Source organism: Barbus barbus (assembly GCF_936440315.1).
Source record: "Barbus barbus genome assembly, chromosome: 47".
Taxonomy (NCBI): domain Eukaryota; kingdom Metazoa; phylum Chordata; class Actinopteri; order Cypriniformes; family Cyprinidae; genus Barbus; species Barbus barbus.
Genome location: NC_136725.1, coordinates 22,915,110 through 22,941,822, shown reverse-complemented (window position 1 = coordinate 22,941,822; position 26,713 = coordinate 22,915,110). Strand labels below are relative to the sequence as shown.

General features: G+C 39.2%; 2 protein-coding genes across 2 annotated transcripts in view; one reads left to right on the top strand and one right to left on the bottom strand.

The window, feature by feature from the left end:
• Positions 1 to 26,713, bottom strand: part of LOC306865755 (serine/arginine-rich splicing factor 9-like) — a 343,328-nt gene that overhangs the window by 295,706 nt on the left and 20,909 nt on the right. The window contains exon 2 of the mRNA XM_079410526.1: positions 13,839 to 13,929. The gene's annotated coding sequence lies outside the window, so the exon portion shown is untranslated. The remainder of the gene's footprint in view (positions 1 to 13,838; positions 13,930 to 26,713) is intronic.
• The window catches only part of LOC306865753 (contactin-associated protein-like 4), a gene marked incomplete at its 5' end in the record, with an annotated part of 151,290 nt that continues 126,686 nt past the window's right edge, over positions 2,110 to 26,713 (top strand). Inside the window, one exon of the mRNA XM_079410522.1 lies at positions 2,110 to 2,198. Coding sequence (XP_079266648.1) covers positions 2,110 to 2,198 — 89 coding nt within the window. The remainder of the gene's footprint in view (positions 2,199 to 26,713) is intronic.

Sequence of the window (26,713 nt, the reverse complement as noted above, 5' to 3'; positions counted from 1 at the left end):
GACTTCAGCATGAATGTTTGGTTCACTTTGCAGCTTATTCTATCCAAGAACCGCCCACTTACACAGGACGAGAGCGTCTGACCGGCACATAAAGCAAATAAACATCTGAAACCGCTGCTACCTGCACATTCATAGCAAGTATGCAAATAGAGATCTGATTATGAAAACATATGCATCACAGCATGATTACATGCTTTGTTTATTTTCCTATTGATTTGATTATCTTTATACCCCTTTCAATCGGATCAAAATATCATTCAGATCAAGCTCAGTCAGGCAGATTGAAGCATTTACATGAAGCCTTTTCAATCCAGTTACTGACAGATTAATTGGGTGCATGTACTCTTGCAATATTGAGCAAAATTCCTTAAGAATCTGATCGTTTTAGTTCACCAGTGTAAATTTGAATCGATTCGACCACAAGATGAATACTGAATGAAAGATATTGTGGAAAAACATAAACGATTACACCATTAAATCTGACTAATTATGCTTTTTTTTTTTTTTTTTGCATGACTAGATGTTCATCCTATTGCAAAACTAAATTAAGTTCAAGACTGTCAAAACAATTAACACAGCCAGCATTTATTTATCAATCAGCAACACACAATGCCACCACATTTTTTAGATAACTTTATAGGGAGAAAAAATTTCAATAATTGAATTAAGTCTAATATTTTAGAATTTAATACACTTTCTATTTGTGGCATTTCAAATATTCAGTATTAATATAAAAATGTTTTTGGAAATTAAGTTACTAAGTTCAAGACTGTCAAAACAATGCATTGTTTATCATGGCAGCTCTCCCACCACATTTTTAGAGAACTTTATAGAGAGAAGTATTAACATAAGTTTTTTAATGATTTTTATATAATGAATTGAATACACTTTTCTATGTCATTTTAAATAATCAGTATAAAAATTTAAGTATTAAAACAACACAAGCAGCATTTACAGTATTTGTCATCCAGCAGCATTATTTTAGATGACTTCATTAAGAGAAATATTAACATAAAAGAGTAATATAATAAAATAATTTCTATATGACATTTCAAAATTCAGTAGCTATTACTAAAAAATCTGAAAAATAACGTTTTTAATTCATACTGAAAAACTACACATTCTTGAAAGCTAAATCTATGGTGACCGAGAGAGCTCAATGCGCTGCAAATAGAAAAAACACATGCAAATTAAGAAAACAAGATCAATTTGACAACACACCCGCTGTAAATGCTCACAACACAAACAAATAAAGAAACGCGCTGCAAATAAAATTCTTTATTTGGTTGTGTTGTGAGCATTTGCAGCACCTGCTGTCAAACTAATGATGTTTTCGAGATTTGCTGGTGCTTTTTCTATTTGCATGTGTTTTCTGAAGTTGCAACGCTCTCTCGGCCACCGTATAAATCAGTGTGACACACACACACACGTTAGTTTTTGTGAAAAGTGGGGACATCCCATAGACGTAATGGTTTTTATACTGTACAAACTGTGTGTGCTATTACCCTACACCTAAACTTAGCCCTCACAGGAGACTTTGCATTTCAACTTTCCCCCAAAAACCTCACTCTGTATGATTTATAAGCGTTTTGAAAAATGGGGACATGGGGGGAATGTCCTCATAAGTCACCTTCTCCTTAATACCTATGCCATATATGTCATTATACCAATTTATGTCCTCATTTGTCACAAAAACGCGCGCGCGCTCACGCACACTCACACACTCACACACAAGTACAGTTGTGTAATTTTTTTTATTTATTTTTTTCCAATTGGAATTTAAAATTAATTTGTAATTTCTCATTGGCGCGTTAGTTTGAATATTAAAGTGATGTCTGACAACGTTGCAGATTCTCCTTATAACCTGATGTGATTAAATTAAAGCAGCAGCCGGACGGTGCTCTGTGTGTGTGTGTGTGTGTGTGTGTGTGTGTGTGTTCGTTCATGGAGACTGTATTCAGATGCTTTCGGCAGCAGGATGGCGTGAAAGAGCCACTGAGAGCAGAACACACACACACACACACACACTCTCACTCACCCGCGCGCGCTCTCGCTCCTAGAGTCTCGCGCTGAGGAGAGTCAGTCTCATTCCAGCATCAGGAGCGCATCATGGATCTGCGGGGCTCTCACACTATTGGAATGATTTTACCGCTGTATCTCATCTTGTACTTCATCACAGGCTCCGTCAGCAAAGGCGAGTATCACCTTATTCCTATTATTCGCGTTAATCTGAGGCGAATAACGACTTCTTTCCTGGAATTGTGTCCGTGGTCGGTCCTCTGACTGGAATAACGGCAGTAACTTGAGGAGGAACTTTGCTTTGTGCCAAATGGAGATTAAACGACTAATCTGTTGTCGTTTTCTGATTTTAGTTGATGTAGTCTATTTTATGTTTGGATGTATAATGTGGCAGTTTGAGAGGGTAATTAATTAATGCAACAGATAACGTGAAGGTGTTTTACCCATCTAATGGGTTTGATCGAGTTTATAGGATCCGGAATATCTGTTGTGTGATTTTTAGTTCAAATAGTCTCAAAAATGAGCGGTTTTGTCTTGATGTAAGTGTCTATTACTGTAGTACACCGCCGCAGCGGTTTGTGTTGTTTAATGTCGTGTGTTTTAAGCCTTCGTGTCTAATAGCCTAGTGGATTAATTATCATCACAATTACGACTGTGAACTTATTCATACTAAGAATTCAAAATAATATCAATATTATTTACAGTAGGCTATTTAATAGGCACTAATGGCCTAAAATACTAACAAAACGTTAAAAAAAACTTTAATAATGAATTATTAATGCGCAGGCCCTGGAGTACTTAATTAAAGGTATCTCGTTTGACGCAACAAAACGCGATCGCGCGTTCGAGACGCAACGCGACGCGTCCGACGCGCTGCAGATCTGCTATAGCTACTGAATCGTCTACTCCAGTCCGAGATAAAATACTTCCCTGCTGAGAAAAAACATCTTAAAGACAAGCTCTGGTTTTCCGCTCAGGCTGGTGTGGTTTGCGGGTTTTGTTGGGGTTTTGAGCAGTTTTTAGTTGGTCAGGATGTGAGACCTGCTTGCCAACCAGCTAAACACCAGTTTGGCCAAGTGTGGAGAACATGCAAATCATCTCAGGTGAGGATATTTTGATATGTCTGAGGAAATATTCACTGTTGTAACATTATGTACATTATTGTAACAATTTTTAGTGGATTTGTGTTGAAAGTAAAGTAGAATTTTGAATTGATTTATTTCCTATTTTATTGCTGCAATCTAATCATGATCTTACAGCTTATTGAAATATCAGAACTTCCGTGATGTTTAGTATGTGGGGCAGGTTTCTGGATCAAAAGCTTTTGAGTGTTGCTTTATCACATTGAGCTTTTATCTGGTATTAGACAGAAATCGTCTTTCTGATTGACAGGTGAAGCGACCAATCACAGTCTTTAGCGGCGTTTATGGGTTGATTTATCTGAACAACATTGGACTCTTTTCACATTTTCATCACCATGGTTAGTAAACGTCTATCATGGTAAATGGAAACTACAACAAATATATGACTTTTTTGCATTTCCAGAAATAAAAATCCTCAATAGTGTTTCTATGAAAAACAATGCAAAAAAATGTGTGTATATATTAGTAGCAAAAGAAAAGATAACAGAAAATGTACTTGTACAGTGTGTATGTATGAAGAGACTGATCACATTGGTCAAAAGAGAGAAAGATGTGAAAGTGTTTCTAATTCAAGTGCTTTTTAGCTCTTGCATTAGAAACATTCGCGCAGCAGCATTAACTAGATTTATAAAAACATAATGCCAATGTAATATAACATAAGATATAGTGTTGTAATGTGCATTACATTTTTAAAAATGAAAAGGAAAACTTTGCTATATATATCATCACAGTCTGTGAAAAGGGTCCATGATCAACCAGTGTAGAAACCTGTTGAAATAAGTGCACAGTAATGTCGCTTGGTGAAAAAAAAAAAAAAAAGTGTCAATTAAATGAGAAATGTGTGAGCAGTAATACTGTCCATCCAAAATGCACAGTCTTCTTATGGATATCTAGTTAACCTGTCAGTCTGGCAAATGCAGTGACTAGTTCTTTCTCTGAAATGTATCAAACGGGTTCTTGTTAACCATGATTTAGTTTCTAGGTGAACTGGTACGTGGTACAACTGGTGTGAGTTGCATAAAGTCAATCAGTCATGTTTGCATGCGGTTTGCATCAGGCGGTCAGTTAAGGGACTATTACTGAGATGACTGACTTCAGCACCATTTATTTAGAGGCTTTCAGCAGTATTTGGTCACAGATGTTGAATCTGGAATGAAGGAATGCATCAGAGCAAGCTTTACCAGAGTGGATAATGGGGAATTACACCGAAGCAGTCTAACACAGAGTGACGGCTGCCACCATAAATGCTTGCGTCGCTCCAGAAGACGACGCTGACGTCACGCTCTGAGCTCGCGGGTGTTGGTAATGAGATGCATATGTGTTGTAATTGAAACAGATGGTTATGAACTTTGTATGCCCCTGGCTCTCCGCAGCACGCAGCACTCCAGGATACAATATCTGGGGTGATGGATGCTGAATTCTGCTCTTCTGTCTGCACAGATTGAGGATGCATTAGAAATGAGAGCGCGCTGGTGGTCAGACATACCTTACGCTTGAGTGCTGTGGCACTTCATGCTACAATGATATATCCACTCAATGATACTTCAAAACATATCATGGGACCCCCAAAAATGGTATTTCCTTGGTGCATATTTGTTGGTGGTATAGATTTTACTTTGTGAAGAAGAAACTGTGTTGCTAGGGTCATTGATAGGGTGATCTGATTGTTGAAATCATTTTAGCATGTTGCTATTTGGTTGCTTGGGTGAGAATTGCTTCAAGTTTATGTGAAGGTATCTTTTTCAGGTACCTTCTGTATGGAATTGGAAAACATGTTATATATATATATATATATATACATCAAAATATTCGTTACATTTTCTTATATAAAAATGCATTTGATACTTCTATGATTGGCCTGTAGACAACATGGTTGCATTTAAGTATTTTTACTTGGACTTCTATATATATATATGTGTGTGTGTGTGTATAAAGATGGATATATTAGAGGAATGATAATATGTTGACACACAGGTAGGAAAGTCAATCAAAATTCTCGGAATGAGCATTTTGATTGGACAAACATTTCTTGATCCTACCCCTTCCACAGAAAATGTAAATACATATAAATGTAAGGTCGTTGTTAGGGTGTTCCAAATGTTTTTAGCATGTTGCCATGTGGTTGGTGTTCTGGGTGGTTGCTAGGGTGAGTTCTCCCTCAAGTTCCTGTGATCTTCTGGAATGTGCGTCTTTCTCATTCAGTGTGCATCTGATCACTTTGGCAGAAACAGCGTTTTTTGTTTTTTTTTTATACAGTTTGTTCAGCTTCATCTGTATGGCCGCTGCTGTAAGCTCCATAAAGCACAAGCCTGAAATATCCTGCTCATGTCCATGTGAGACACAGAATCATGCCGCAATCAGAGCCGTGCTGGGCTCAGCTGTTTCCTCTGCAGGAAGCGCACTGGGCTGATCTTACATTTGCACTGGGAGTCCACACAGGCCTGTTTACATCCAATGACCCACTTTCACTCTTCATTTTGAAGTCCTTGTGCCCTAAAGAGTCATCAACAAAAGCTTCATTTCTGAAATCACTTCTATTTTTCTTTTAACCTCCAAGGTAGATTGAGCGGTGTATTATTATATCTCGATTTTCAAAATGGACTCATGGGCTCACTTGTGTAGTTTCATACTGGAGCACACACTTAAGCAGAAAGGCTCTTTAATGGTTCTTTTCAGCAAGGCATTGCGGCCTGTTTGAGGCTCTTGAGTGGTTTGTTTCTTTTGGAGATGACAACAGCTGATTCATGTTTCATTCTTCAGATCAGTGTTTGGGTTTCTGGGCTTCTTGAAGCACCAGAATGTGGATTTCTAAAGAACCATTTTGCATTAATATGTATTCTATTACAAGGGAAAAAGATATTTATATATACATGACATAAATTTACAAAAATATGCTGTAAAATAATATTTTATTTACTTGTTAAAAAGTGATAAGTTGACTTAACCTAAAAAAAACTGAGGAAACTCCTTGCCTTAAAATTATCACGTAAATAATAATAAAATTGTCAAATTCACTTAACACTTTTTTTCAAATTATTATTTACTTAATCATTTTAAGGCAACAGGTTTCCTCAGTTTTTTTAAAGTTAAGTCAACTTATCACTTTTTACAGTGTAAAGGTCTCTGCACACTGAGTCCGAAATTTTAGCATGCGTTTTTTCGCATTCGCAATCTTAAAAATTCGTCACGCACAGAGACCTTGCACACTGAGTCCGATGCGTTTTAATTAATCCGTTGCGAAAAAAATCGCAAAACTATACAAAATGTCTTCAAGCAGTGAGGATGATTTTGTTGTCCTCTCTCTTTTTAAAAAAAGAAAAAGGAAATATTGGGTCCATCCAATCCTTAGATTGCGCAGAGAGGAAGGACAGTTCCACCTCCTTATCAAAGAGCTGAGAGACTTTGAGAGATTCAAAGTTTATTTCAGGATGTCAGTGCCTCAGTTTGATACTTTGCTAGCGATACTGAATCCACATAATAAAAAGAAGACCACCAATTTCCGTGAACCAATTTATCCTGAACAGAGACTGTCTGAGGTATGGATACACCAACACACACACACACACAACAAACTGCTGCATCGGAAAGGTGCGCGCCAGGCATAAAAAAAAATAGGCTACAGCAGTTCTTTATATTCTGTATCTTTGTATTCCGCAATTTGTTTGTCATAAAGTGCTCTGTGCTGCAAGACGAAGTGTATTAATTTGTCTGACACTATTTTGGATTTCGCTTGTACGGTGGCTCTGAATGGTCAAAACACCTCCTCAAAGCATCTCAAAATGCTTTATACGGATGCGAAAAACGCAAAAAATCGAACCCGATCCGATTTTTTTTTTTTTGACGGACAAAAATTTCGGAGGCAGTGTGCAAACGTGATTGACAAAACGTGAGGTCGTATATATTTTTCAACGTGCGAAAATTTCGGACGAAAAATTCGGACTCTGTGTGCAATGGCCTTAAGAGCTTGAAGGCCCGCACACTCTCAAACATCAAAGAGAATCACAAGCGAGATGATTTTTGGAGCAATTTACTGAATAAAAGGCAAACGTTTCGGTCACATGTTGACCTTTTTCAATGCCAAGCTGACAATAGAGCCATCTTAATTTAAGAGATCACATGATCAATCAGACCACAAACTGATAAAGTAAAAAAAAATCATAATAAATAAATGACCACAATGTGTGTACATTTATCAATAGATGATCTACATCAAATTGGAGAACAATGGTTGTCGGTTGGAATTAACAACACAATGCAATTCATAAAAAACAATACAACTGAAGTTCTTTGTTTAATCCTTCGATATACACCGTCCATATGATGAATCCACTTAGCTTCACATTGTAACAGTCTTTTATTAGAATCACCACCTCTTCTTGAACTGGTCAATCTCTGAATGCCTAAAAATCTCATATCACTTAAGTTTGTGGTCAACATCCACAAAATGCCTGGCCACAGGAGAATGAATATCCATCCTTCTGATGGAGCTTCTGTGCTCGTTGATGCGGGTCTTTAATTGGTGATTAGTTTTGCCAATATACTGCAGACCACATGGGCATGAAATAAGATAAATAACAAAGGATGATGAGCAAGTGATAGTCTCTTTAATTTTGAAAGTTTTTTGAGTAGTGGTGCTGGTGAAAGAATCCGTTTTAATTGCATTTTCACAAGCTGAACAAATCTTGCATGGAAAGAAGCCAGTGGAATGATCCAAAGTCACATATTTGTTCTCCTTAATGAAGGTATCAGAATTGACCAGATGATCTCTTATGTTGCGTCCCCTATAATATGAAAAAAGGGGAGGCTCCTTGAAGATTCTATCTCCAATATCATCAGCTCTCAGAACATGCCGGTGTTTATTAATGATGGACTTGATTGCCTGGCTGTGAACAGTGAATGTAGTACAACACTTATAAGGAGGTCTTTAAGATGTCTTGGATTGTGATTTCACTAATGTAGATTTTACCTTTTCAATTGCTTGCTTAAGCCATTTATCAGGATATCCTCTAAGAAGAAACTGCTTGTACATCTTATCACATTCCACCTCAAAATCATCAATGTTTGTGCAAATCCTCTTGATCTGAAAAAAAAAAAAAAGTCGTGACGTATTGTCAAGTATGGTGACCCATACTCGAAACTGGTGCTCTGCCTTTAACCCATCCAAGTGCACACACACAGCAGTGAGTAGTGAACAAATCCACACACACACACACACACACACACCGTGAACACACACCCGGAGCAGTGGGCAGCCATGCTGCGGCGCCCGGGGAGCAGTTGGGGGTTCGGTGCCTTGCTCAAGGGCACCTCAGTCGTGGTATTGAGGGTGGAGAGAGCGCTGGACATTCCCTCCCCCCACCTACAATTCCTGCCGGCCGGGGGCTCGAACCCGCAACCTTTCGATTACGAGTCCGACTCTCTAACCATTAGGCCACAACTTCCCCGAATCTCCGTGAAGAAACTGACTGTAAGGAAGACCTTTGACGCATGGCGGATACTATTCCGAGCCGTAGGTTTTCTAGACAGGGTTGTAAATAAAATGTTGTCATGAATGCAAACATAAGTGTCCAAAAAAACTGATCTTATTTAAACTGCTTTCCATATTGAATTTGATCATTGGAATAAGGTTGTTTAGATGATCAACAAAAACGGTCTAAATCCTCATCTCCTCAATATAGCGTTTGTAAAAAAAATAAGATTGGACAAAAAAAGGATTATTGTTGTAGATATATTCCTGCTCCAAAAATGACATGAAACAGCATTCATAATCTGGTGCAAACGTCACTCCCATTGCTGTACCATTCCTCTGTAGATAGAACTCTTTATTGTATAAAAAAATAGCTGTTGGTTAATACAATTTCTGCCATATCAACAAGAAGTTGGGTGGAGGGTGTAAGGTCACTTCTTAAATCCAAAAAATGACCCGTGGAATGTGGAATGTTGGTATACAAACTGACTATATCCAGAGTCACTAATTTTGTTTCTGTCCACCTTCACTGATTTAAATTGATGAATAAAGTCATTTGTGTCTCTCAAATATGAAGGTTGTTGAGCAACGATTGATCTGAGGTAGTGGTCAATAATAATTGATAAAGGTTCTATACAAGAGATCCTATACATCTGACGATTAGATGTCCTGGGGGATTTTGAAGTGTCTTGTGTACTTTAGGCAACACATACAGAACAGGCCTCAATGGACTTTACTTTACTGGACTTGAATTTACTTGTTAAATAAATTATTTTTACATCTAATTAAATGATATTTATTTAACAATAATAGTTTCTCATTTATTTTACATAAATATTATTTAATAATATATAGTTACTTAGATAATGTATAAAATAATATATTTACACTTATGCATTTAGCAGACGACTTGCATTGCATTCAAATTACAGTTTTTACATTTTATCAGCGCTTGCTTTCCCTGGGAATCGAACCCATGACCTTGGTGTTGCTAGCACCATGCTCTACTATTTGAGCTACAGGAAAGCCTATCCATATATGTATAATATAAGAATATCATAAATTTTATGGAAAAATTTAAGTTTTACAAATGGATATTTTTATAGGTGATCAGCTCATTATAATAGAAAGGACGGAGCGGTGTGGAATATAGGTAAATTATGTGAAAAATAATTAGTTTTTTTAAAAACGAAGAATTAATACGTTAGACTGCACTCCATAAACACAATCAAGACTAGGAAAAAACAGTGAACCACCCCTTTAAATGTCAAACATGACAATAATTGAATATAATAATTGGAAGGTTATTTTTAGGAGTTCAGGAGAACATTTGAAGGTCTTGATTGGTTTTTGAATTACTGTCTTGTAATTTTTGCCTGCGTGAGGTTTTTGAGGTACTTTGGTTTTTTTGGAGATTAAAACATTTTTGATATTTCATACGTTCTTCAGATCCGTGTCTCTTAGTTCTCAGTTTTTTTGTTTTTTTTTTCTGAAGAACTGGAGATTAAAAATTTCTTTCAGAGGCTTATAAAGGTTCTTGTGCTTCATCAGGCTGTAAAACACGTTTCGATCCTTTGTTTAACAGCGTATAAGCTCTCATATGGTGTGATAGTGTTTCTTTTTTGATACTCGGCCTTTGTTTACCTATTTGTAATAGTAATAGGCCCAGAAATGTGACTGTTACTAACACAGATGACAAATACAGCGGTCAGTGAATTAACAGAGTAGTGCAGCGGCAGTTTTTCACATTACGCCCTGGCTGTTCATTCTGCCAAGGCAATTATATTCAGCACCGAGGTAGACTGGTGAGATCCGGGGCTGGTTGTTGGCTCAAAATCCACCTGCCAATCATGTCTAAACACTCAGTGTCTGCACTAAGCATATCAGGAGGTTTTCCCTATCTGATCTCGGGTCAGAAAGACTGACATCCCCTAGTATGTTATCTTTACTTACAGGTCGTTTATCATTGCCAAAAGCTGGTCCGGAGGCATTGAAGTGTTCAATTTAATCATGACTGTGTGGCTGCTTACTCTTGGCGGTGTCGTGAGCTTTATGATAAAGCTGACTTGCCACCAGAGTGTTGCACAAGCTTAGTCATAATTGTGAAGTATGTCGCCATGTCTTGCTAGAAATGGCCAGCAGAATCAATTATAGAGCAGGAAGAAAGGAGATGGCAAGCGAGGGACGGTGTTTAGCTCCAGTTCCTCTAGATGTTGGGAAGCGGGTCATGCTGATGAATGATAACATGAGGGATAAACCTCTTCTTTAAAGGTGAAGTGTGCACATTTCTAATGTTTCAATAGTTGCAACAACAACAACTTTTTCATAACTTAATGGGAACATTAGCAAAACATTCTTGGAACATTTTTGTCTTGAGATGCTTTTTGGTTTTTGGTTTGGTGTCTAAAGTACTACAGGAAAAAAAACAACAACATCCTTTTGAGACATTTAAAACGTTCTCCTATTCAATCAGGCTGTAAAACCCAGTTAAATCCACATTTTTAATGTTTATATAGTTGTCAAAACATTTATAAAATGACACGATAATGATTAAATAGATCTTTATTAGCAGTTTAGGAGAACCTTTAAAGATCTTAAATGGCTATTAAATGATTAAAAAAAGATCTATTCTTCAGTAATTATTTCTGGCTGTATATGGTTTTTAAGATGCTCTTTGGTATTAGTTTCACTGAAAAAAAATAATAATAATAATTTCCAGGGTTGTTAAAGTGAACTAAAACTAAACCATAAAAAGTATTGCTTGATAAAACAGATGTTGACTGGAATTTTATTTTATTTCACATTTATTTATTTGACTTTTTATTCAACTTTTACTAGAATAACTGAAAGGTTCTTTGTGGCGAAAGAAGGTTTTTCAGATTAGAAAAAGGTCAGAAAGAGATGGTTCTTTAAATAACCTTTGACTGAATGGTTCTTTGTGGAACCAAAAATGGTTCTTCTATGGCATCGCTGTGAAGAACCTTTTGAAGCACCTTTATTTTTAAAAGTGTAGCGCTTTCTGCTTTCTTGTAAAATATACTCTAATAATCTTTATTTACAAGAATCATTTTAGTAGGTTCCAGTTTGTGTTGATTGACCATCACTTAGCCTAACAGTAACTATATGTGGAAATATGGTTTGTATCTCCCATTGTGAGGTCTCAGCCTCCTCAGGATTTATCGTTTATCAATTCTACCAGTTGTTTGTATGGAACGAGACATAAACCCTCAGCATAAGATCAATTTGTTGCGAATGCACTCCGTATTTCCTCGCAAAGCACGTTGTCCATTATGATTCATGCTCTCAAAGAACGTGGACGTCGGCACGGGGCGAAGCCGAGAACAAATCACCCTCATACGTCTTCTTTACTGTCAGTTATGAAAATGTGTGAATAGAAAGTCAAACGGTGAATGGGAGTCTTATGGAGTCAAGGTTACACACTAGTGGCAGTTGTGTGTTTTTTTTCTCATTGAACTCTTGCCTGCTCCTCATTCATTTGCATTTATTAATACGGGCCACAGTATTTAAGCACAAAATTGGCAGGAAATTACGCCACAGCCGTCAGAGACTCGAGGCCGAATATCTCTCAAGGCTTTAGCACCCAAAACTAAAGCACATTCATCTCATACACCTGCCACGGCTGATAGGTGATACAGCCCAGAGAATTCATCATCCTGAGCCATATTTTGTCTACAGAATATACTGCACTTGCTCAAATATTTCTTTAGCTGACGGTGTCGAGTACGTTTGGGTGGAAATGTCATTTCTTTTCTGTGCACTTCCAAACACTTAAAGGGGATAGTTCAGCCAAAAATGTGAAATCTGTCTTTTTGCTTATGTTATTGGAGAACAGAACGTGTATTTTGAAAAAAGACATCCAATTATGTATATATGTATTAGGGGTGTAATGGTTCACAAAACTCACGGTTCGGTTCGATTCGACACAGTGGTGGTACGTTTTCGATACGGGGGGCCGGGCAATTGGTTACGTCGCAATGTTGGAAATATTTCTATTTTAAACCATGAAGGCAAGCCAATGGATATCACACAAGTACGTGTTTGCGTCAGGGTTTGCACACGTGCAAACTTTGCACAAGATTTATGCCGGTGAACGTCTTAATCTCTGTCAATTCACTATAAGCAGAAAGTGAAAGTAAAAATGGAATGACGGAGTAATGACGAAGCTTTCAAGTCGGTGCTTGAAATAAAAGCTTTCTATTTCATTGACTTTTATTGGTGACTGCAGGGTTAATATTTTATAGGATTCATTGTAGGTAATTCATTGTAGGTAGCCTATAGCCTAACAGACCTGTTTTAAAAGACCTTTTTTAAAAACATTTTAATTGAGGAGTAAATATAGCCTAATCTTATCCTCGCAGCATGTCAGTTATGCATTAATTATTGCGGGGCAAATTAATTGTACTTTTAATTTAATAATAAGAGTAATTTCATAATAATAATAGGCCTAACAAAAATAAGAATGAATTGGAAATGCCAAATCCTCTTAACATTGCCAATAATTAATATTTTTGACTATCTCTGGCTAGCTTCGATTCAAGATCATCGTCTTTCAATGCACTCCAACAAGGAGAGGTTATCGCGGGGCAGACAGCACGTTGCCGCAACAAAGTCTAACGACACTGGACATGACAAAGCAACCATTGAAATCCAAGTAGCAAAAATGATTTGTTCTGGACCAGATCCGCACAACAGACTCGGGCCGGTGTATTTTGGCAGAATGGGCCAATCCCGGCAGGGATCCGATTTTCCGGATCTGGACCAGAACTGGACCAGCTCCAGACCAGATGCGGATTCCTTTAGCTTTATTTGGAGCAAATGTGGGCCTGATCTGGTCTAGTACCTTGCCGGATCTGGGCCAGCTCATTTTGTATATGTGTGTTATATATATATATATATATATATATATATATATATATATAGGTCCTTTTCAAAAAATTTGCATATTGTGATAAAGTTCATTATTTTCTGTAATGTACTTATAAACATTAGACTTACATTTACATTTATTCATTTAGCTGACGCTTTTATCCAAAGCGACTTACAATTGCTATATATGTCAGAGGTCGCACGCCTCTGGAGCAACTAGGGGTTAAGTGTCTTGCTCAGGGACACATTGGTGTCTCACAGTGGATTCGAACCCGGGTCTCTCACACCAAAGGCATGTGTCTTATCCACTGCGCCATCACCACCCCCAACTTACATATATTTTAGATTCATTACAACACAACTGAAGTAGTTCAAGCCTTTTATTGTTTTAATATTGATGATTTTGGCATACAGCTCATGAAAACCCAAAATTCCTATCTCAACAAATTAGCATATCATGAAAAGGTTCTCTAAACGAGCTATTAACCTAATCATCTGAATCAACTAATTAACTCTAAACACCTGCAAAAGATTCCTGAGGCTTTTAAAAACTCCCAGCCTGGTTCATTACTCAAAACCGCAATCATGGGTAAGACTGCCGACCTGACTGCTGTCCAGAAGGCCATCATTGACACCCTCAAGCAAGAGGGTAAGACACAGAAAGAAATTTCTGAACGAATAGGCTGTTCCCAGAGTGCTGTATCAAGGCACCTCAGTGGGAAGTCTGTGGGAAGGAAAAAGTGTGGCAGAAAACGCAGCACAACGAGAAGAGGTGACCGGACCCTGAGGAAGATTGTGTAGAAGGACCGATTCCAGACCTTGGGGGACCTGCGGAAGCAGTGGACTGAGTCTGGAGTAGAAACATCCAGAGCCACCGTGTACAGGCGTGTGCAGGAAATGGGCTACAGGTGCCGCATTCCCCAGGTCAAGCCACTTTTGAACAGAGAAGCAGCACTGGACTGTTGCTCAGTGGTCCAAAGTAGTTTTTTCGGATGAAAGCAAATTTTGCATGTCATTCGGAAATCAAGGTGCCAGAGTCTGGAGGAAGACTGGGGAGAGGGAAATGCCAAAATGCCTGAAGTCCAGTGTCAAGTACCCACAGTCAGTGATGGTCTGGGGTGCCATGTCAGCTGCTGGTGTTGGTCCACTGTGTTTTATCAAGGGCAGGGTCAATGCAGCTAGCTATCAGGAGATTTTGGAGCACTTCATGCTTCCATCTGCTGAAAAGCTTTATGGAGATGAAGATTTCATTTTTCAGCACGACCTGGCACCTGCTCACAGTGCCAAAACCACTGGTAAATGGTTTACTGACCATGGTATTACTGTGCTCAATTGGCCTGCCAACTCTCCTGACCTGAACCCCATAGAGAATATGTGGGATATTGTGAAGAGAAAGTTGAGAGACGCAAGACCCAACACTCTGGATGAGCTTAAGGCCGCTATCGAAGCATCCTGGGCCTCCATAACATTGCGCCGACTCTCGAGTCGCACAGAGGTCCACCTGTGCTTGGCCAAAAACCTTCCAAATCTGCTTCACCACCTGGGGGTGAAGCATCCATTCCCCGGGCCTTGGCCCCTGTCTCAACAGGACGTCTGCTCCGATGTTGAGATACCCAGGAATGTGCACAGCTCTAAATGATAGGAGCTTGCCCTGGGACCACACAAGGATCTTGTGTGCCAGCTTGTACAAGGGGCGCGATCGCAGACCTCCTTGGTGGTTGATGTAAGAGACCACTGCCGTGCTGTCGGTGCGGACCAGCACGTGGCGATCTCTCAGGTCTGGGAGGAAGTGCTTGAGAGCACGGAACACAGCTAGGATCTCTAGCCAGTTGATATGCCACGTCAGGTGGCGACCACTCCACAGACCGCGGGCAGGGTGGCCACTCATGACCGCACCCCAACCGGTGAGGGAAGCGTCCGTCGCTAGCGAGACGCGGCGACAAGGAGCTCCCAGCACCGGGCCCTGGGACAAGAACCAGGGTTTCCTCCACATGTCTAAGGCACGGATACAGCGCCGTGATACCTTGACAGCGCGGATCGAGTTTCCCCTCAGGGAGACCCCCCTGGTCTTGAGCCACCACTGTAGGGGCCTCATGTACAGCAGGCCAGAAGGAATCACGCTGGACGCAGCTGCCATGAGCCCAAGCAGCCTCTGAAACTGGATCAACCAATCGTCGATATAATTTAGTATGCGGATGCCTTGCAGTCGCAATGGGACCAGGACCGCATCTACACACTTGGTGAAAGTGCGGGGTGAGAGTGCTAGGCCGAAGGGAAGAACCCGATATTGGTACGCTTTGCCCCCGATAGCGAACCTCAGGAACTTCCTGTGAGAGGGAAGGATGGACACATGGAAATATGCGTCTTTGAGGTCTATCGTGACAAACCAGTCCTCGGACCTGATTTGAGATACGATCTGCTTGACCGTCAGCATCTTGAACTTCGGCGATCTGACTGAGAGGTTCAAGAGACGCAAGTCCAGTATGGGCCTCAGCCCTCCGTCCCTCTTCGGAACAATGAAGTATCGGCTGTAGAAGCCGGTGTACACTTCGTGAGGTGGAACCAACTCTATGGCTTCCTTTTTCAGCAAAGTGTTGACTTCCTGTTCCAGGACCAGAGCCTGCTCGGGGCGGACCGTAGTCACACAGACCCCGTTGAACCGTGGGGGTGGCCCATCGAACTGGATGGAATAGCCAGCCTCTACTGTCCGCAGGACCCAGAGAGACACGTTCGGCAGCCGTTGCCAGGCTGCCAAACGATCTACTAAGGGAATCAGTCTCTCGAGACTGACCTCTGGTGTTAGAGAAGCGGCCAGACCGCTGTCTTGCTGCGGCGCACCGACAGGAGACGCGTAATCTGGCGGCTGAGGCGAGTCTCTCAGGCCCGCTGAAGTCACAGGCGGTAGAACCTGAGAATAACGCTCGCTGGGACCTGCTGTGCCCTGGAACTGCAGGGTTGGCAGACAAATCCCCGGAGGGCACCGAGGGGAGACGGTCACCGTGAGCCGCGGTGTGAGCCGCTCCACCCCAGTAGGGGTCGTCCTCCGTAGTCCTGGGGCTCGCCCGTCAGGACCTGTTGCGCGAGGAGCTGGTATGCGGAGGAGGCTGCGCCCGCCCAGCGGCCACCTGAATTTCGAGAGCGCGCATACCATCTGCCCTCATAAGTTTGGAATGAGCCCCAGCATCCTCAGATCATTCTACACCTGCACTGTGGAGAGCATCCTGACCGGCTGCATCACCGCCTGGTTTGGAAACAGCACTGCTGGCAACCGCAAAGCTCTGCAAAGGGTCGTGCGAACTGCCCGTCACATTGTTGGAGGTGAGCTTCCCTCCCTCCAGGACATCTACACCAGGCGGTGTATAAAGAAAGCCCGGAGGATCATCAATGACTCCAGCCACCCGTCCCACAGACTGCTCTCTCTGCTGCCCTCAGGAAGACGTCTCCGCAGCATCCGATCCCGCACTAGCCGACTGAGGGATAGCTTTTTTCCTCAGGCTATCAGGCTAATGAACAGTCGAAATTAATACACCCTACAGCACACTCCCACTTTACAATATACCACGCACTGCACTTTAATTCCATACAGTTCAAACTGGACTACCAGTACACTACTGCACAAATACAACAATCTTTTTGCCAGCACTGGATACCATCCAATGCACATCCATGACATTTGCACATCCGGTTTATATATAATCTGCTGCATCTTCGCATATTACTGTGTGTATATAACGTAGAATGTGTACTACATACTGTGTATAATGTGTATCGGTAACTGTATGTCTGTCTAATAGTACACTGTGTGTACTGAGTATACGTATGTGTATATTACACATTGTCATCTGTATAAGTCTGTACGTATGTATGGTAATGTCTATATGTAAATTGTTTCTGCAGTGTCTGGAGCACGCTCTCAAGAATTTCACTCACGAAGGCACATGTGCTGTGGTGATGTGACAATAAAAGTGATTTGATTTGATTTGATTTGAAGCTCATCGATGCCTTCCTCATCCACCTCCTCGGAGGAAGACAGGCGGGGCGTCGCGCCCTCTCTCTGGGGGAAGAGAACCGCTTCCAAGCACAGAGAGCGCGCGCTGGATCTGATGATCCATATGCGAGCTGCGCGAGCCCAGCCACCGCTCTGATTTTGCAACGCGGGACCGACAGCACGCTTGGCGAGCTCGCTATTACATTGGAGCGACGGAGGCGGCGAAACCTCGTCAACGCTCGTCTCATCAACCTCCTCGGAGGAAGAGAGATGAAGCGTCGAGCCCTCGTCTCTGGGGAAAGAGAACCGCTTCCGCACCGAGAGACGGGTGCCCATCTGACTCTCGCCAGCCAGATCAGCCTGCGAGTTCCACGCGTGCAGCCGCCGCTCTGCCTCGGCAGCAGCGGGACCAGCACCGCGTGGGAGGCTCGCGAAGGCTCCCTTCTCGAAGAGAGCCTTCCGGGTGCGGAGTGTGCGCAGCGAGAGCCGCTCACAGTGCAGGCAATCGGCTCCCTCGAGAGCTGATGCCGCATGCTCCGCACCCAAACAGACCACGCACAGGTTGTGTGTGTCCCCACTCATGATGTAACGAGGGCAGGGACTAACACACAACCTGAAACGCGATCTAGGATCGCCCCTAGTCTTTGCCTTAGCTTAGGCATGTTTCTGAGACAGACAACACCAAATAAGACTCACAAGACAAAGAATCAGACTGACAACACACAGAGCGCTTGCTGAATGACAAAAAGCTGAAGCCGGCTCCGCCGCACGTGCTTATATACCTGGTCGTGACGTCACCCCGCCCGTGACGCCTCGCCCATTCATTAGACTGGTTGTATACAATATTCAGAGTGCCGGTTACGCTGATGGCGTTCCCATAGCGTCTTCGGACGTAGCTCGAAGTTCCTGGAAGGGAACCAACTAGTTAATCGTGAGAATTGTACACTAAAGTGTTACCAGTATTCTTATTAACTCACCAAAGTATTGGAAGTCAGAAGGGTGCATTAAAAAGCTTGCATTTTAAGGTTAGATTTAAAATTGATGTTAAATCCACTATAAATGTTCTACAGTCTACACACAGTATTAAGTTCAATTACATAAGAAGTAACTGTAATTAAAATTACTGAAAAAATAAGAGTAATCCCTTACTTTTTCAAGGGAAAAAATAATTAAATTACAGTAATTAGTTACAGTTACCGGACAATACAAATCATACTAGTAAATAATGACTGTATTTAAGTAGAAATGATAAAAACCTTTAAAGCAATGATTACAAGCATCTTACATAATATACATAATTAAATACCTTACTGTTTTATACCACTGATATGTTTTTAAGTTGTAATACGAAGGTCTTAGACAACAAAAAGTTTAAAGTACTGATTTAGATGTATATACAATTACTGTACTGAACACTCTATTAAAACAATATTCATATTAAAACAATTGAATTATTACACAAAACAATGCAAAAGATGTGCCACTGTGCATCTTTTCTTTCCTTTGAATAATGTTTGAACCAGAAGCAAAATTAAAATTTATTTAAAACACTACCCCAAGTAGTACAAGTCTCTACTTCTAATGCTTACTGTACATAATATTCACTAAGCTTAAAACAGTGCTACACAATGAGAATGAGAAGAATCTGAATAATTACCACAGGGAAATTTTATATGACAGGCAAAGTTCTTACAAATGTGTGTCACCATTGTGTGCTTGAGTTGGTTCTAGTGGTTCGAGTCTTCTGCACTGCCGTTTTTTGAGGTAAATGCGAGCCCTTCGTCTGACTCCACAGGACAGTTACCTCCTTTTCGCTGTCTCAAAAAAAATTTTAAATGTGGAAAAAAATTATTTCCATTATATATATATACACACACACACAAGGTCAAAAGTTTACATACTCCTTGCAGAATCTGCTAAGGGATCATGAAAAAGTAAGAGGGATCATGCAAAATGCATGTTATTATTTTATTTAGTACTGACCCGAATCAGATATTTCACATTAAATACATTTACATATTGTCCACAAGAGAAAATAATTGTTGAATTTATAAAAATTATCCTGTTGTTTACATCCACTTGATACTTAATACTGTGCTGTTACCTGAATGATCCACAGCTGTGTTTTTTTGTTTAGTGATAGTTGTTCATGAGTCCCTTGTTTGTCCTGAACAGTTCAACTGCCTGCTGTTCTTCAGAAAAATCCTTCGGGTCCCACAAATGTTGTGGTTTTTCAGCATTTTTGTGTATTTGAACCCTTTCCAACAATGACTGTATGATTTTGAGATCCATCTTTTCACACTGAGGACAACTGAGGGACTCATATGCAGCTATTACAGAAAGTTCAAACGCTCACTGATGCTCCAGAAGGAAAAACCATGCATTAAGAGCCGTGACAACTTTTTGAATTTGAAAATCAAGGCAAGGCAAGTTTATTTATATAGCACATTTCATACACAATGGTAATTCAAAGTGCTTTACATAAAAGGAAGTAAAACAATCATAAAAAATAATCATAACAATAAAACGGGGAACTTAAAAACTTTTAAAATGATTTAGGGTCATAGATCAGGGTAAACTGAACTTATTTTGACTTCTGTTGAACATGTAAGTATCTTCTGTAGCTTCAGAAGGGCAGTACTAAATGAAAAAATATATTTAGGCAAAATAAGAAAAATGTACACATCTTCATTCTGTTCAAAAGTTTTCACCCCCTTAATGTATTGTGTTTCTTTCTGGAGCATCAGTAAGCGTTTTTCACTTCCAGTTCTTGTTGATTGCATAATTATAAAATATATGATCGTAAATCAAATTAATAGTAGTTATTATGATTGATGTGGTTTAGCAAAAGTGCTTAAAAAATATGATCAGAATATTGACTCGCCTAATAATTATGCACACACTGTATATGCTTTTCCACATCATAAATGTTAACCATGGTTAGCATTTTGTATTGTTCCTGTAATCGAGTAATTTTGTCCTGCTTTGGTTCGGTTAGGAAGTGTGCAATCTGTGATTTCGTGCAGTCGCTGACGCTGCGCTGTTTTATTGGTTTCACTTTCACTTTTGAAATCGATCACGTTCAGCAAGGAGGGGAGAGGATGGAAAGTGAGGGCACAGTAACTCGTTTACCCCCCCTTGGCGCCAGCCCTGTACTCCAGTCTTCAGTGTCGCATGATCCTTCACAAATCATTCTAATATTCTTATCTGCTGCTCAAGAAACATTTCTGATTATTATCAATGTTGAAAAAAGGTTATGGTATGCTCCTTAATGTAAACCGGAACCATGATATACAACCATGCAAATGTCTGGTGTGTGTGTGTGTTATTTAATAGAAAAGACTGTTTTTATTTAGCAAATAAGCATTAAATTTATAAAAGTAAAACCATTTATAATGTTGAAAAAATATATTTCAAATAAATTATTTTGTACTGTCTATTCATCAAAGAATCACAAAAATGTTTCCAGGAAATATTAAGCAGCAAAAACAGTTTTTTACTACTACTACTAATAATAAGAACCATTATTGATAACTGAGCACCAATAAAAATCCATTTAGTTATTTCACAATATTACTTTTTTTTATCAAATAAATGCATGTAGCCTTGCACTTAAACATTAACATGGCTAGCCCATCACTAATTACCACGCAGCAATCTTAAACATTAAAATTTAATAGTAGCAGTTAAAATTGCTAAAGTTTAAATTAAGCAATTAAGTTCAAATTTGTTAATTACATATAGTTACAGACCTCATGGACCGTTTCTCCTCTGATAACATAGGCCTAAGTGATCTAAGGAGCAATAAAAACACCAAACTTTAAGTTATCGAGTACACAACATAAGAAATTCATTTAACAGTGTGATCACACGGTGTGACATACCTTGGTGAAGTTTTTGAGTATAAGAGCGTTCCGTCTGCATCTGTCTTGACGTCTTCTTCTTTTACTAAGGTTAATTGGCGGTTGGCAAGCAACTTTTTGGTGCATTACCGCCACCATCTGGTATGGAGTGTGGACCAGAATGTCATGTATATGCATTGTTAAAAAAAACAACCTATATCCACTTAAATTGGTTTTTCTAAGATATTGAAACAATATATTATAACACTTATCTTTTGACCGCAAAATATCTTTGACGTCTTCTGTTATGAACACGGACGCGGCCAGTATCCGCTCTGTGACAGTAGTTCCCTCCCACTGAAACCGGTCCCAGGCTGGATCAGTGTTACAGCCGGCGCAGAGTGAGCTGCTGTCTGGGAATCATTTGACACTTGTGTCAGCACGTCATAAATTGATTGCGGCAGCACTTCAGATATTTGTCGCGCACCATCCAGTGTAGACAGCATCATTGATTAAAATGACTTCTATAGTATTTTATCCGGTGTAGACACGGTGCAACATTGGTTTTGCTTTGTTTCACAGAACTAATCGTTGCCTGGGATGCGTAGGCTACGTATGTGTGGGGCGGAGCTATCAAAATAGGGGCGAGACCCCTTTGGGGTAGGGGCGTGTTTGTTTTGGTTATTTCAAATATCAACATTGGGTTCCAGAAATCGCTTACCCCACCTTTAACATAGGCCTATATTCACATAGAAAACAAAAATGCAAAATTTAAATAGCAAAAATATTTCAAGAAAAATGTTACCTTTATATATTAAATATATTTATATATGATATAATTTATATGAATATAAATATATACACGTAAATGCATGTAAACATTTTCAAAACATATGTTGTATGTGTGTGTGTCTTTATGTATACATAATAAATATGTAAACAGTACACACATATATAATATGCTTATATAAAATGCCTTATAAAGTACAAGACAATCAAAAATAGTTGTGCATATATATAGTATATTGTATGTGTTTTGTATGTTGTATAGACAGTTTTGTGTGAGTATATGATTCTTTATGGTGTTTTTTGGATCTTGACAGTCGTTGTCATTATGAATTGTTGTTGTATATAAAAGAGCGACATAAATTTCCTTAAAAAAGGCCTCCTGTGGCGTCTCACAGAACAAGATAACAGCATGTGGGACGGGAGCGAGTAAATAAAGTCAGTTTTCATTTTGGAGTGAACTATTCCTTTAAATGTGCTCCATGTTTTATATCAGCAGCCTCAAACACTCGCTAATAGACGTTCACAGACGTGCCCTTGAAGGAGAACAGATAAAACACAACAACATCGACTGTGGGACGCTGCAGGAGGAGTGACTCCCGAGCCGTGTCACCTTCTACAGGCGTATTTCATTTCACTCTTCAGTGCTTCCCCTGTGGAAGGGGTGGAAACGCATAGTGACCTGTCAGCAAACTAGGTCAAAGGCGAAGCGTGCACCTTTTCACTCATGAAGAAAGCAGCTAATCAGATATTTCTCCTCCATGCGGCGTCCGAGTTCTCTAGCAGTTCGGCGTGGAGCATCTGGATGTGGCTTTCCCCCGTGAGCGCAGTGAAAGTGATTAGTTGTCGGTAATGGAGGGGAATGGTTTCAGTGACATGGCTCGACCTACCTGCTATCTACATACACACAGATCCGGCCTGCAAATAAGCACTTCGTAAATTGTTTATCTGCCTGTGGTTTCGCTTTCTGATGTTGCTCAAGTGGTTGAAAGACTCCTTGATATCAAGAATTTTGTGGCTTTCAGTCTGTCTGTTAATATATCGTGGACATAGTATGCAGATTTTCTGTATTCATAGAAAAGCTGAATGATCAACGGCATCATTCTCCAAAATGCTAACTATATAGCCTGCCCACACTGTGTGCAATACTGTATCCCACAATGCACTTGACTTGTCCTTTCGTTTCACGTGTTGTGAATATCATCTGTGATTTTATAACAACATCCTGATTGATTATTTAACCTGTTAACCTTCAACCCCATTTGTGGCCTCGCAGGTGAAAATAACCTACCTGAATTAAAATGGTAACAGTTTGTGACAAAGTGTGCTTACACAAACAAATTAGGTATCTTTTGAAAGAAGAGACTCTGGGCTTTACTATCTATCATCCAGAGTTGATAATGCTCAAAAAGATAAAAAGTTATAGACACTGACGTGCCTTGAAAAATATTTTTCCACACTGAATGTTTTTTTATTTCATATACAAATACATGAAATAAGTCCTGGAGCAATCCAGAAAAGTAATGGCTCGAAAGCCACATGTCTCATGTGTTCATATTTCAAATTTGAAGAAGATACCATGAAAAATGAGATTCCTGCAATATTTTGTCTGAAACTATTTATAGTCCCCCCCACCCCCCTGTTTGAGGAAAAATAACCACCAAATGGATTACAGAATTATACAAGCTATTTTAGTCATTATACATGTTCCTGCATAGTTTTTCAATTATAAAATAATAGACAGATTTATTTGAGCACTAAAAAATACAAAAATAATTATTTGAGTAATAAAAAAGGAAAAAAAATAGAAAAAAATGCTTTGTATATAGTATGTATACTGAAGTATTCTTCGTTATTCGTTATTACAATGATAAATATCACTGCCAGACGTGAAGTGATATTGCCAGACATGGTCATAGAGTCAGTAAACACACGCTGATGTGCTTCCATTCAGATTATAATCAAACAGATGGGCCATATAATCAATAATAGCTGATCAATGAATCACAATGATAGCCGTCATAGAGTCGCTAATAAACACGCTGATGTGCGTCCATACAGATTATAATCATGCAGACACGGCCACATTCCCCACACAATACACACACACACACATATAAAAAATGTAGAAGAAAAAAAACAGTTTTTTATGGATAAAGCAGATCGCTAAGTTATGCCCCGCTCAGATGACAGCGTGCGTCACAGAAGCGTCACTGCCGGCAGGAGGGAGCGCCAAATTCAAATAATCTATATTCCGCTTTTCTGAGACTTTTTTTTCCGTAGACGGTCTCATTATATTTGTAAGACCGTATTCTACAACATCGTTTTGTTTTTTTACCACCAAGACGCTGTTTTTGAGCGTAATTTATTCCATAACGGACGCGAACAATAACTCTCTGAAGAAATGAAATGTAAACAAAGGAATATTCATCCTTATTACAACGTTATTGTTTCGCTGGACTAAAAGTGCTCGCTGGGATGTTTTTCTGTGGACCCTTACCTCTCTAACTAAACTGGGATTTCAGCAGTGGACGCGTTTGTGGCTCGTTATTACAATGATAAAGGTACGTACGGCTTTTTTACTCTGCGTGTTTGGATGTGTACTGCTTACACAAATGTAGCAAATTTGTGCCACTCATTCCTTATAAGCTTTCCATCGAAAAACAGCGATCTGTCGTCGATGCTTGAGGCTTAGACCCTCAGAATGATATAAAGTTTGTAAAGATTAACTTTGTCCCGTTTCATTTATTCTATTGTAAACAATGACACATGCAAACAAAGATCGTTCAGTGCGAGGTCGCTCTGGTGCAGGCTAACAGGTTAATCAGACTCGCCAAAACAGTTTTTTCTCTTTATTACATAATAATAATAATAATAAATGTATTAAAACTCATCACCAAACACCAATGACTTGTACATATGGGTACAGTCATTTTAGACACTTTCAAAACTGTTGCAACAGAGATGGAAATACAATTTTATATACATGAGTTATGCTTCCATCTTTGTTGAAAATAATTTATTTCCAGGATGATGCTGTACCTGACATTGTCAGTCAATGTAGTGACATCAACATAATACTGTTTGAAACATTTATCATTGTGTAATACATATTGTGTCAGTTCTTTAAAAAAATATATAAGGTAGTACAAAAGCATACACAGTAGGACTCTAGTATTCATTGGGAACACAGCCATGCTCCCATATGCATTAGTGTGTTGTTTGTTTGTTTATTTGCTTACAGCCAGCAAAGTTTGCTGAATTTCTTTGCGAGTCTGGCTCCCAGCGGAGCATCTGACTCATGTTTACTACGCTGCTGATGTCACTCGCTCACACGAGGACTCGTATATCACTGGCCTTCATGACAGCAGCTCATTAGTAGTTAAAACAAGCAATTACAACATGCATGTCAAGAAAATGTATGTTTAATGTGATTTCACCTCAGAGGGTGTCTGTCCATTAAGAAACTCAGCATTCATCACACAGATCCTCCTGGCAGGGATTATCATTTATAATAAGGGCTTCTCAAGCTTACAGACCCCTGCAAGAATCAAACGGCTTGATTTGAGGAGTTGCGGCTCCTTAGTATGCAGATAAAACAGCATGAGATGAAACACGTCCCTTGAGGACCAGAACATGAGCGTGTAGAAGTAGCTTGGGCTTTATGTTCCACTCGCACTGCAGCTTTTAGAAATGATACATTTAAAAATAAGTGTTCTATTTAGAACCAGCCTGATGTCACTGGAGAACCTTTGATGCTCCAAAAAGAACTTCTCGTTCTCTCTAGGTGTTTAGAAAAAACAGTCTGGTGCTTTATAGATCAGAGAAACCAAAACATTGATCTGAAGAACTACATGAAATACTAAATAATCAAACATCAAGACTGTTTTAATCTTCAGCGAGGATGCTGGGGCTAGTTGTCACACTTTTTAATCTAGTCAATTATTTATTTATTTTTCAGTTGCATTTATTTTCTAAAGGCAATTTCTACTCAATTTTATTGTCTTGAGTTCAACAAAATGCTGTCTTTAAAACACGTTGACCCCTCTTAGTGGGGCACGTTGTCATGCAATATGAAGTAAGCAGTTTATTGACACTGAATTAAGCATATATTTGACTATAAATATGATGCTATTTAAATATGCAATATATTGAATTAAATAATGTTATTTATTTAGTTATTTAAAATGTTCTATAGTCAATTTAATGACTTTTCAGCAGAATATAAACATTTTATTAAAATATGATGTCTCTCTCTCTCTCTCTCTATATATATATATGCAGCGTATATACAATGTGTATTAAATAGTAGTTTTAGTAATTAAATATTATTTTAAATGTATTTAAAATTCAATAGTAAAATTTATTCTAAAATGTATTATAGTTTATTCAATAGCTATTCAGCTAAATCTAAACACATTAAAAATATGAAGCTATTTCTATAATAAAATATGGCTAATATAGCTGAATAAATAATATTAGTAGTATTTATTTATTTGAAATAAACTTTTAAAATGTATTATAGTCTGCTTAATGGCTATTTAGCAAAATCTAAACATTTAAAATCTAAATCAAAATAAAG